The sequence below is a fragment of the Callospermophilus lateralis genome, chromosome 5 (assembly GCF_048772815.1).
Source record: "Callospermophilus lateralis isolate mCalLat2 chromosome 5, mCalLat2.hap1, whole genome shotgun sequence".
In the NCBI taxonomy this organism is placed as follows: domain Eukaryota; kingdom Metazoa; phylum Chordata; class Mammalia; order Rodentia; family Sciuridae; genus Callospermophilus; species Callospermophilus lateralis.
Genome location: NC_135309.1, coordinates 52,437,870 through 52,450,389, shown reverse-complemented (window position 1 = coordinate 52,450,389; position 12,520 = coordinate 52,437,870). Strand labels below are relative to the sequence as shown.

The 12,520-nt window shown below is 38.0% G+C and overlaps 1 protein-coding gene across 2 annotated transcripts in view; it reads right to left on the bottom strand.

Moving 5' to 3' along the window:
• Nucleotides 1–3,231: 3,231 nt before the first annotated feature.
• Tnfaip8 (TNF alpha induced protein 8) overlaps nucleotides 3,232–12,520 on the bottom strand; it is a 110,997-nt gene continuing 101,708 nt past the window's right edge. For both annotated transcript variants that reach the window (XM_076855886.1, XM_076855885.1), the window contains exon 2: nucleotides 3,232–4,827. In XM_076855886.1, coding sequence (XP_076712001.1) covers nucleotides 4,262–4,827 — 566 coding nt within the window. In that variant the 3' untranslated portion in view covers nucleotides 3,232–4,261. The remainder of the gene's footprint in view (nucleotides 4,828–12,520) is intronic.

Genomic DNA, 12,520 nt, shown 5'->3' with positions numbered 1-12,520 from the left:
TCTTAATAGCTATGTGACCTGATGCAAACTCCTTAATTTCTCTGGCCTCAGTCTCCTCATCTGTGAATTGATGAAGGTTGTGGCAGGGAGTAAACGAGTGAATGTACCTGGCACATAATAACCACTTTGTGTTAGTTGTCAATGTTTGTGTCATCATCTGCTTGCCGTACGACCTCCTAATATTTGCAGAAAAGACAACAGCATAAAATTAATAAAATTCAATTACAACACAATTCCTTCTTTTCCCAAAGCTAAAAAGACATCATCTAAAAACTTTCCTAAGACACACAAATTACTATTACATTCTGAATTACCTACTGCAAGCCCATTCAAATCCTTTCTAGTTCTCTACCCTGCCCACCTCCACAGCTACTCTAATTTCATGGAAGTCCAATTGTATGAGAAATTAACCTGCCAATCCGACTTTGTAAGTGGCTCTTCTAAGTCATCCTTTTCAGACACAAGACTGATAATGGGTCCCCTCAAAAAGAAATGGTAGCAGCTGGGCAGGTATGGTGGCACAGGACTGCAATCCCAGCAACTTGGGAGGTTGAGGCAGGAGGATTCCAAATTTCAGGCCATCCTCAGTAACTAAGAGAGACCCTAAGCAACTCGGTGAGATCCTGTCTCTAAATAATATATATATATTAGTGCTCAGTGGTACAGCACTTGCCAAAAAAAAGATATATATATATATCTTTTTTTTTTTTAAGGGCTGGGGATATGGCTCAGTGGTTAAGCACACCTGGGTTCAATCCCTGGTACCAAAAAAAAAAAAGACTAGAGATGTTGGCCCAATGATTAAACATCTCTGAGTTCAATCAACCAGTACCAAAAAGTTCAAAAAAAAAAATTTAAAAATTAAAAAAAGAAATGGTAGCAAGTAGGATTCCTCCCTTCAATAGTATACAGTTGGTCCTCCACATAGATTTAACCGTGGATTAAAAATATATTTTAAACATATGCTCTGAACACATATAGTTCATGTACTTTTCTCTTCCTTTTTTCCTTCCTTCCTTTCTTTATGTCTACTAGGGAATGAACCCATGGGCGCTTTACCACTGAGCTACATTCCCAGCCCTTGTTGTTTTTTTTTTTTTTTTAAAGAGAGAGAGAGAGAGAATTTTTTAATATTTATTTTTTAGTTTTCAGTGGACACAACATCTTTTTATTTTATTTTTATGTGGTGCTGAGGATCGAACCCAGCGCCCCGCGCATGCCAGGCAAGTGCGCTACTTCTTGAGCTACATCCCCATACCCCTTGTTGGTTTTTAAATTGAGACAGAGTCTACTAAGTTGCCAAAGGCCTCCCTAAATTGCTGAGGCTGGCCTGGAACTTGTGATCCTCCTGCCTCTGAGTCACTGGGATTACAGGTGTGCGTGGCTGTGCCCAGCAGATGTACTTTTTCTTGTCATTATTCCCTAAACAATACAGTGTAACAATTGTTTACATAGCACTTACATTGTGTTCTGTAAGTAATCTAGAGATGATTTAAATAATGTAAGAGGTTATGGTTATCACCTGATAAATAATGGCTATTATTTTGATTCATTAAAATAATCAGCATCAAGCTGTTTCATAGTGTGGTAGGGAGGGGGAACATGGGAGGAACAGACAAACTCTAGATAGGGCAAAGGGGTGGGAGGGGAAGAGAGGGGGCATGGGGTTAGAAAAGATGGTAGAATGTGATGAACATCATTATTCAAAGTACACGTATGAAGACACGAATGGTGTGAATATACTTTGTATACAACCAGAGATATGAAAAATTGTTCTCTATATATGTAATATGAATTGTAATACATTCCATTGTCATATATAACAAATCAGAATAAAACAATAAAATAAATAAATTTAAAAAATTTTTTTAAAAGAGGTTATAGTTAGGCTATATGCAAATATTACATCATTTTATACAAGAGACTTGAGCATCCATAGATTTTGGTGTCTGCAGGGATCCTGGGACCAATCCCCTATAGACACAGAGGGATGACTGTACTCCTCACTGCCTTTCCTCTGTGTGAGATCAAGGGTTGCTCCTGCTACTTCCATGCATATTTGATTGCTATCCTGCAGGGGTAACAATATGATCCAAATGTGCCCAGACATATCTAACTACCCCCTCCCCCACCCCCCGGCGCCCACCGCCCAAGGTCTTTTCTCTCTAGGTCTTGTCCCCAGCTAGAAATGAGCAAGAAGCTCATTCACCATCTCTCCAGGCTCTCCATCATCCATAGTCCTACTATGAGGTCTGGTAGAGAACAGAAGGCAACAAATCGGTAGCTCACATTCAGCTTTCCCATGTAAGAAAGAGAGAGCTGATTGAGTAAGGCTGTTGAACTCCATTCCTGAGCCATTTAGCAGGTTATGAAGCTCAAGGACCAATTCTGTAGTCCTCATGCTATTGTTATAACATCTAGTGATCACCTACTGGGTCCAGGAAGTGAGAATATTACTTTCAGTTCAAACCTTAGTCTCAGGATTTAATATCAAACAGGAAGATACTCTGCCTTTGCTACTTGTCTTACTTAGCCAAGCAAAAGATGGTCCCGGAGAAACTGACCATTCCCCTCTAGGTGGTAATGGGTTAAAACAGATCTCAACTTCTGAAATTTTCATCTGTGGGACCCTTCCTAGTGAACTGTTATTTTAATGTCATTATTCTGGGAGGAAGGCAAAGTCAAGACCAAAGAGTACACTAAATCACAGACAGAATGACAATGCAAATAAATATTTAGTGCTGGTGGTTGAGCCTGTTATTTCCCAGATGATACAGTCAGCCAGCAGGTTTCTATTTCTATTTTTTTTTTAATATTTATTTTTTAGTTATCGGCGGACACAACATCTTTGTATGTGGTGCTGAGGATCGAACCCGGGCCGCACGCATGCCAGGCGAGCGTGCTACCGCTTGAGCCACATCCCCAGCCCCTCCATTTCTTTTTTAAAAATACTCTCATTTGCTATACTACTTTATCATTCACATACTTAAAATTATATAGAAATGGGGCTGGGGTTGTGGCTCAGTGGTAGAGCACTTGCCTAGCACATGTGAGGCACTGGGTTCAATCCTCAGCACTACATAAAAATAAATAAAGGTATTGTGGCCATCTACAACTTTAAAAAGTATTTTTAAAAAATTACATAGAAACCAAAACAAACTGCTTAGAATGCAAATATTCTTTAGTTTACTCATTAAAACAGCCAATAACAAAATATCAAAACCTCATAGGTAAATAAAAAAGTGACAATGTTTATTTATCAAACCTTCTTAAACAACAAAACGCATTCATCTTTCTGCTCATATTCTTCAGCAACATCCTTTCTTCCCTTTTGTCCCACATGCTCCTAAGTTATTTTGTTGGGTTCATCTCTAAAATGAATATTTTTTTTACTTTATTAAAGTTATCCATTTTTTTATTGCCTCAATATCAAAACCAATTGATAGATATATTTTCTCTTGGTCTCTAACACATGAAATGGACGTTAATAATGGAGATTTTTATCAGCACACTTTCAAAGACAACATGAAAGAGAAACTTGAAGCAAGCATTTCAAAGCAATAACATGCCATTACATTTTTGAGAATTTGAGTGTCATTGTTGGAACAAAAGAAGAAGTACTTTTTTTTTCAGAAGCATATTCCATACATTGGACATAATTCATAATGTCTAATTAATTCACTACCACAGTTCTGATTTCATATATGGAGATTTTTTTGTTTTTCTGAGGGTTCAACATGACTGCCTCAGAATTAATTCTAGAATGTCAATGACATAATCTATTACACAAGAATCAAGAGTAGGCCTGAAAATAGAACTGATTCAAAAGGAGCAATGACAGCAAGAAAAAGTTCTTGGCTTCATAAAAGAGCATATACATAGTAAGGAATAAAAGTGAAACAAAATATGTAATTTTGTACATATCAGAAATATCCAATGTGCCACCAATAACTGCCCTAAAAACATCTTAAAGTTCGGAGCCGTACTTGTTTCTCTTTTATATAACTCTACATGTGCATTACCAGCCATACATTTTTCTCATGATCTCTCACCCATTAACAAGCTTTTAGCCAGAACTTTTGGCAATGTTTTCTTCCAATAAAACCTCATGAAAGCACTGCCATTAATGTCTGACAGTTGAATTGGGCAAAGTCTTTCTGAAATATGTATAACCTTTTAAAAAATTCTTTTGTTCCTTCATGAATCAGCAGTGCTCCAACTTCAAATAAATCACAATCAGTCACAATCTTAACTCACATACTCATATGTTCTCTTCATCCAACATTTTGTTGATTCCATCACAAAGTTTTTGTAAGTGAGGTTTAAAATTTCCAAAGGGATTATATAAGGCAGCCAAAAATTCACAATTTGAAAAATGATCAAAGACATTATTAACCCGTCCGTGTGACTTGGCAGTGAGGTGGCGCTGGATGATCTGGTGGAGCAGGTCTCTGCACTCGTTCAGCAGCCTGGATAACACGTTCCGGTCAAAGGTGTAATCCACCTGATGGAAACTGACCACCGTCATAGCAAGCTGGTGGACTTTCTTCTTGAACTTCTCCATCAGTGCCAGCTCGTCTTGATTAAACTGATTATTCCTGTAAAGGATGGCCAACTTGATGACTGTCTTGATGAGGTTTTTGATGATTTTCTCAGCCTCCTTCTTGTTCTGGGTGTATTCCTTGGTCACTCTGTAGAGCTCGTCCAGCACCTCGCTGCTCGTGTCATCAATCAATGTGGTGGCGATGGATTTGGACACCATTTTACCCAAGATCTTCTTTTGTGCCTGAACGGCCAGGTTTTTGGAGTTAAAGACATCTGTGGCCACTAAAGAAGAGAGAGAGAGAATAAAAGATCAGGAAATATCAACAAAAGAATCAAATCAAAACCCAAATATTAGGGAGTATTTTCCCCTCATTTTCCCACTTGTACTTTGCCTCCCATCTACTGATAAAATCTCTGTCAAGAAAATCAGTTTAATTTTTTTCTACATTTCTGGCCATTAGATTCTCTTTTATGGAATTAACAGCATGAGGTATAACTCAAATATTTTGTAACTTCTGCTATGTAGTCAAAACTTTCTTTTATAAAGTTGGTGACTTTCTTGAAAATAACTTTCTGATTTCGAAACAGTACATCTCATGAAGTAGTAAGTTTTTATGCAGTTTTTACCTGATTTAAAATATAAAGTCAACTCTACTTCTGTCCTCTGGGCAACCCAGAGCAATTTAAAGAAATTAATTTAAATGAAAGGAAGATAAATGGCAAAGCCTTGATATTGGGTAAAATGGGAAATTCTTAGAAGCAGATGAAAGGGAGGGCCCTGTTTTATAATACATTTGCAAAAAAGCCTACTTTCATAAGACACTGGCTGGCCGTCTCTAGCTCAGCCATCCTGACCACCTTGAATTTCAACTCCCAGAAGTCAGGCTTTGGAAGGAAATACTCCTCAGAGAGCCCAATGTCATTTGCCATTTCTGATAAATGACTCATTGTTTTTTTCCATTTTTTTTACATTTTGAAATAGCATATTTCATGGGCTACCAGAACGTGCTACATGAAAAACATACTTTGAAAAAGGTGATGCTTAGAGTTTACTTGGAATGATCTTAATTTTTAATTTGACAAATGTTTAAGATACACAAAATAACAGTTGTATCTATAATGCTTCTAGCTTAGAGCAGGTCAGTGAAAATGCTCAAAAAATGTTTATTCCCCAAATCAAGATTTATTTTCCTTTACCACAATTTCCCTTGCTCTGTCCATGTTGCAATCTGAAAGCCACTTCTCTGTAACTATGCTTTATCCCTCATCTCCTAAGGCTTCAGAACTTTTGTTCTAAGGGTGTATCCCCCATCTTTGGGTCCAGAGGTAGCTGCTCTCACTGCACATGCCAGTGTATGAGCTTAGGCCAGCTGCTGGAAAGTTTAGTGATAAAAGATAAAAAGCTTAAAAATACAGGCAGATAGGAATGAGTCAGGGCATCAATGATATAAAATTATTTCTCGTTTGCACAGGCTAGCATTATTAGGAAGCAAGAAGGCAACGCCTTCCAACCCAAGCCGGGAAGACTCAGAAGAAGGGTGACTCCCTCAATCTGGAACTGTCATGTTAGGTGTGAAATTGGGACAAAGAAGAGTCATATTCTATTGGCAACTTGGCCTCATGGTAGGTATACAGTACTATACAGGAAACTACAAAGTGGTTCCTAATGATCATTCATAAACACACAATCTTGTATATTTACAAAAAGAATCTCATGATTGAACTAGAAGTGCCGCCCTCACAAATGCTGATATTTAAACTTCTGAAACATGAACTGAAACTGCAGAAGAAGAACTAAAATTTATTTTGAGAAAGAAAAGGAAAGTGAAAAAGAATGAAAAACAGTCAATTTCATGGCGGTTTCCAAGCTTTTAAATGTTGCCAGTTAAGCAGTAGTCTATTTCTATTCCTATTTCTTCAGTGATTTACAAAAGAATGTTAATTCACAGTAAAGAATTTATATCAGAATGGCACCCACATAGTTAATATTACTATGTGAAGACCAAGGACCATCTCTTACCTTAAAACTCTTGATATGGACCTCAACAAATAAATAAATCTGACTTATGCAGGAATAGGTACCCAAACATTTTCAGATATACAGCAAATAATTCTAGGATTTCAACAATGTATTCTGCCTAAAGTTGAAAAGTTATTCTGTTTTTAATCTTTTAGAACTTGGCACTATCCCATTTGGGTTTTTCTGCAATGTCTCTCAGATGGACACACTTTATGTGTTGTACTAGAGGGAGAGATATTCAAAAGATTCCTTTGTGTTACTCTTCATCCTAGGCTGGACTTGCAAGTTTGCATCTCTTCTCAGCTACTTTTCTTATTGAATCTCAATGTTCCATTTATTTTCAAACACAAAAAGAAACAAAAACTTTGGGGCAGTACTTCAACCTCCTGCACAAGGATGTAAAGGCAAATCTAGTGCCTGCTAAGCAAGATTATTCCCCGGTTTACTGGCAACCAAGTCAGAACCAGAACAGGGAAGCTGATCTCTGAGGCTTTCATATTCATTCCAGAGGAACTTCAAACCCTGTTTGGAAACATAGCAACTACATCACACTTTCATTTTATTCTTTAGATTGTTCCAGCATTGTCACCTTTTAAAATGAAGATGGAGCACTTTCTCCCCATCTACCAGGAAGACACGCATACAGTGAATTTATTTTCCAGCATTAGAAGAGCTTTTTCTGAGCCAACTAGGTTTTGTGGCTGAGAGCTTCTGGCCAGCAATGTGTGGTCTGTGATCATAAAACATGACTTTTTTCTTCCTTGTAAATTAACTACCACTAGCCACTCCTGCTCAGGCTCATTTGTCAGTTCCACATGCTCTCCCAGATCCCTTCCAGGCCTGGTGTATCTCACAGCTAGTCCTGGACCAAGTTTTTCTCCTTCAGTCTCTTCTCACCCCCGTGTGATCTCATCCACTCCCATGGCTTCAGATACCACCCATGTGCCATGACTCCCACAGCTATAACTCAGCCTTGACCTCTTTTCCAGACTTGCTTTGCTAAAGTATTTAAGATTTTTCTTTTCCTTTGTGATTTTGTAGGTATCACAAAACAAATACTAGACTGAATCTTTGATTCTTTCCTGTCCCCTAAAGAAGTCCTCCTCCATTTTTTAAAATTCCAATTTGTTATATATGACAGCAGAATGCACTTCAATTCATATTACACATACAGAACACAATTTTTCATTTCTCTGGTTGTATACAAAGTGGAGTTACCATTCATGTCTTCATACATGTACTTAGGATAAGATGTCCATCTCATTCCACCATCTTTCTTACCACCATCCCCGCTCCCTTCCCTCCATCCCCTTTGTTCCTATCTCAAGTTCCTCCATTCCTCCCATGCCCCACCCCTAACCCCATTATAGATCATCATCCTCATATCAGAGAGAACATTCAGCATTTGGTTTTTTGGGATTGGCTTATTTCACTTAGCATAATATTCTCCAACTCTATCCATTTACCTGCACTCCTCCATTCTTTACTATCTCAATGAATAGTTTCTCTTCCAGCCATTTGCTTAAGTCAAAACCTGGGAAACTGTCCACCATATCATCCTCACCTTTACTCAGCCCATTATCAGGTTCTTTCCATTTTATCTTCTTCTCACTTCTCTAAATTCTATATATTTCCCTCCAACTTCATAGATACCATCCAGTAAAAGCCCCTTTTCAATCTCTTCACACAGCAACCAGATATTTTTAAAATGTAAATTAGAAAATGACACTCCATTTAAGTTCTTTTCAAACCACCACACCTCTTTGTTGCTGAAATCATCATTTGCCTAAATTTTTTGTTGTCTGACTCTCTCTAATGCTATCTAAGTTGTCTAAGGACAGAGGCTCTATTACTGTACTTAAATACTTCCCAATGAAAACGTGCTGGCCTCCAACATGGGAGTTTTAAACACACAGGTTTTTTTGTTTTACAAGTTAGAGAAAATTATTTAGTTTACATTTAGAATATGCATTTAGAAATGCACTTTAGAGGATGGCTGCTTTTCCCATCATCAATCAGCTTTTTGAAACAGAAAGCTTTGTTGTACATAAAGAGAAAACATCCCAGGACAACTACACAAATGTTTTAAGTAAGAGCACAGTGCAAGGCAGTAGAAGATCAAGCACAGTCTCCTCTAGCTTTTGGCTGGATTATGTTTAGACATTTGATGGAGGGACCAAAGGGTGTTTTGGGAAGAAACTAGAATGTACAGAGATGTTCCCCATGGGGCAAGTGGTGAAAGCACTGGTTCAATCTTTTACCTATTAAGATGAATCCACTTGCCTTTGGAAGTAGAGGTATAAATTGTTGACTAATGAAAATGAGGCCATATATTAAAAAAATACAAAGAATAATATTGTGTTAAAGCTGTTTAAGATCGTTTTATAGGGCTGGGGTTGTGGCTCAGTGGTAGAATGCTCGCCTAGTGAGGGTGAAGCCCTGGGTTTGATCCTCAGTACCACATAAAAATAAATAAATAAAATAAAGGTATTGTGTCAACTACAACTAAATAAATAAATAAGTAAACAAATTTTTAAAAAGATTGTTTTATAGACACCTGGTGACCTTACTGCCCTCTTTCTCTGACTTAATCAAATCATCCATTTCAGCAATAACTCCCAAAAGAAAAGTACTATTGGAAGTCCTGGTTTTAGTAGCAACGATTATAAAGTTAGAGATCAGTGTTGATGATAAAAATGTACTGACCCATGGATACAAGAAAAAAAATGTGCAAGGAAGGGAACAAAGGGGGGAAAGCCTTGTAATAATATTAACAAATGAAAAACTAAAGTTTTCTGAAAATCAACAAAATGTTTCATAACTATCCCCACTAAGAATCTGCCAATACTGTATGGTGAAGTATTCTAAGTAACTTTCTTTACAACTTCACCAGCAAGTACATATTTTTTTTCACCCAACAAATTTGTTATACTTGGAAGTTTTAGGTAACCACAGATGCACATGTCTTTGCAAATCCTTGCCTACTTAAAATTTGATTCAGCATGGCCAGTATTTGGAAGGATGGAAAAGAAAACAACTTGGAGAACATGGCTGAATTAAAATTCTTTAAATAAATATGCAAAATCATAGTTCTCTTTATAACTGAATAACTCCAAACTTAAAAGGGACTTAGTAAATAAAGGCCGCGTTGGTGATAAGAAAGTGGTGAAACTGAAGATAAGCACCTTCACAAGAGCTCAGCAGGCTAAGAAGCAAACCTCCCTACACTGGGGTTAAAAGCAAGGAGCACTGGGAATGGCTGGCAATGCATCTGTGTTGGCAGCCTCCCTGCTGAAAAGCCTAAAGTAGGAAATTCAACAGGATGGAGAAGAACCAAACAGGCAGGAAGGAAGAAGGGAGAAGGAAAAGAGAAGACAGAGGTGTTTAAGGGCCGCAGCTAGTAGAGCAACAGAGATACAAACTTTAAGGAGGGTTGGCTCTGGAAGGGTCAAAGCAACAACCATAGTTACAAGTAGGAAGCAATATTATCCTTCAGAGAGAGAAGATAAGTGGCAACCATCTTAATCCAAAAATTGTACTTAGGTCACACAGATGGTCATTGTCACATCACAGGGTGGTCCTGGGAGAATCACTATATCATGGATTTTTTACCTGACACTGAATAAATCCCCGCCGCACCCCCCTCCCTTTTTTTCCCCAGTACTGGAGATGGAACCCAGAGGTGCTCTACCACTGAGCTACATCTCCAGCCCTTTAATTCTGTATTTTGAGACAGGTTTTCACTAAGTTCCCTGGGTTGGCCTTTAACTTGTGATCCTCTTTCTTCTTTCTCTCACGGCCGGGATTACAGGTGTGTGCCACCACACCTGGCTGAATGAACATTTTGATGTATATGCATTTTCCTGACCCAATAAGGACCAGTAACAAGCACAGTGACAAGCTAAGTAATTTACTCTATGTCTCCCATCCACTCCAGAAAAATACACGCTCATTTACAAAAACAACATAGTAAAGAAGATATAGCTCAGAGAAAATGGTGGCTTTGAAATGTCCCCTCTCACTGGTCTTCTCTGTAAAGTATGAGAAATTGTCTAACAAACCCTTCCAGAATTCTCTTATTGTATTTCCTTCAGCCATTTTATAATTCTCTGCATTGTAAAAAGCTGATAGTATTGCAAGTGGCTCTTTTCTGTAGAGATACAAATAAAATTTGTCTATTTAGCTGCAATCAACTCCTGATTTTCTTTGCCTATGCATTGGTCTTAGGATTCTCCTTTGAACCAACAGGAAGAGCTTACTATTTCCCTTATTAATGGACTTAAGAAAAATCTTTGCTACAACTAATTTGTATGTATATGACAGTCATGAGTTTATCTTCTTAAAAAACACTCCCTTCACATATTGGAATTTTTTTCTATCAAAAATATTTAAAGTAAGAGGACTGAAGTATGAATCTTTAGTGTACTGGTATTCTTTTCCTGTGGCAACTTATTCTCCCAGTGTTCTAGAAAAGTGGAGTGTCCTTACATAAATCCAAATTCTCTGTAACTAATGGTTCTATGAACTACCATACTGCTCGGAGATATTATGGAGACTCGGTTTCCTCATCTACAATCTGAGAATAGTGATCCACCCCTCTTGGAGTTGTTCCAAAGACCAATGAACAGGAGCCACATAAAAGTCTCAAATAATGCCTGTCCCAGAACAGCCTTCTCCACGGATTTGTTTAAAAAACACAACAAATTAAACTTCAAATATATTCTGATGCTCCTTAGTACTGAATCACATTTGGTCAAGTTAATTAACTCCTCTGGAAGTATTATGGAACCGAGATATGCAAAATACCAGATGGCTGTGTGAAAAGAGACCTCATGTACTTTAGCTAATAAGAAGTCATATTTCCTTTTCCACAGTGACATTTAAAAAATATAATATATTAAAGTTCTTTAGAAGAAAAATTTTCTTTTTTTAAGGTGTTGAATCTCTTGCTAGCAACAGATTTGACTGCAAAGGATTCTGCCAGGTAGCATAAAGATATTTTGCCTAGAGAAAATTGACCATTGAGAACGGAATTAAGGCCTACCACAAAAAGATAAGAGGAAAAACAGTTTCCACATCCTTGCAAATCTGTGGGACAGAGGCAAGATGCAAACGAAATGGACCAAAAATAAAGCCAGAGTGAAAACCCACAGTTAAAGCCACAGCAGCTGACAAGCTCACTCAGGCAGCATTCTTCTGTGGGGCTTCCAAAGTGTCCCAGAGACCAGAGACCAGAGACTCAGAGGGAAGCCAAGGAAGAACAGTATGGATGGGGGAAAACTGTGCCAAGTCAAAGGTCCTGGCTTATAAACTCGGGTGCAATTTAATTTCTTCAAAACTCAGTTTTCTCATCTGTTAATTGGGAGTCATTTCAAGTTGGTGTGGCTTGAATGAGTTACAGATGTGATAATGCTCAACAAGTGTGCTAGGCTCAAAGGAACTCTGAGAGGTGCTACCTGATTTAATATCACTTGACAAAGAGGAGCTGAGATTCAAAATGTCATTTTTTTCAAGGCCATATAGTCAGTTAAACGGTAGAGATGAATTTGAACTCAGAAATATCTAGCCCCAAGCAATTCTCTGAACAACTATATTATAATGCACGAGCTTTAGAGAAGAGGCGTCCTCTTGAAGACACCGGAAGACCCAAGAAGGTCTGGGTGAGGGAAGTGAAATAAAAGAAAAGAAAAAAGACTGGGTCTCCCTCAATGAGGAAATAAATCATAATAGCTCAACCCAGCTGGGCTTTAAATGGTCTGTGTTTTCAGAGAACCTCAGGAGTTTTAAGACATTTTAGAATTTAATCTGGAAAAACACACACACACACACACACACACACACACACACACACACTACTTAAACTGTTCCAAAGCCCAAACACAAAAGTCCCCTCAGCTTTGATACTCACTGCACAGCTCTGACCCAACCCTTGATTCCAAGAGGCAACAACTGTTT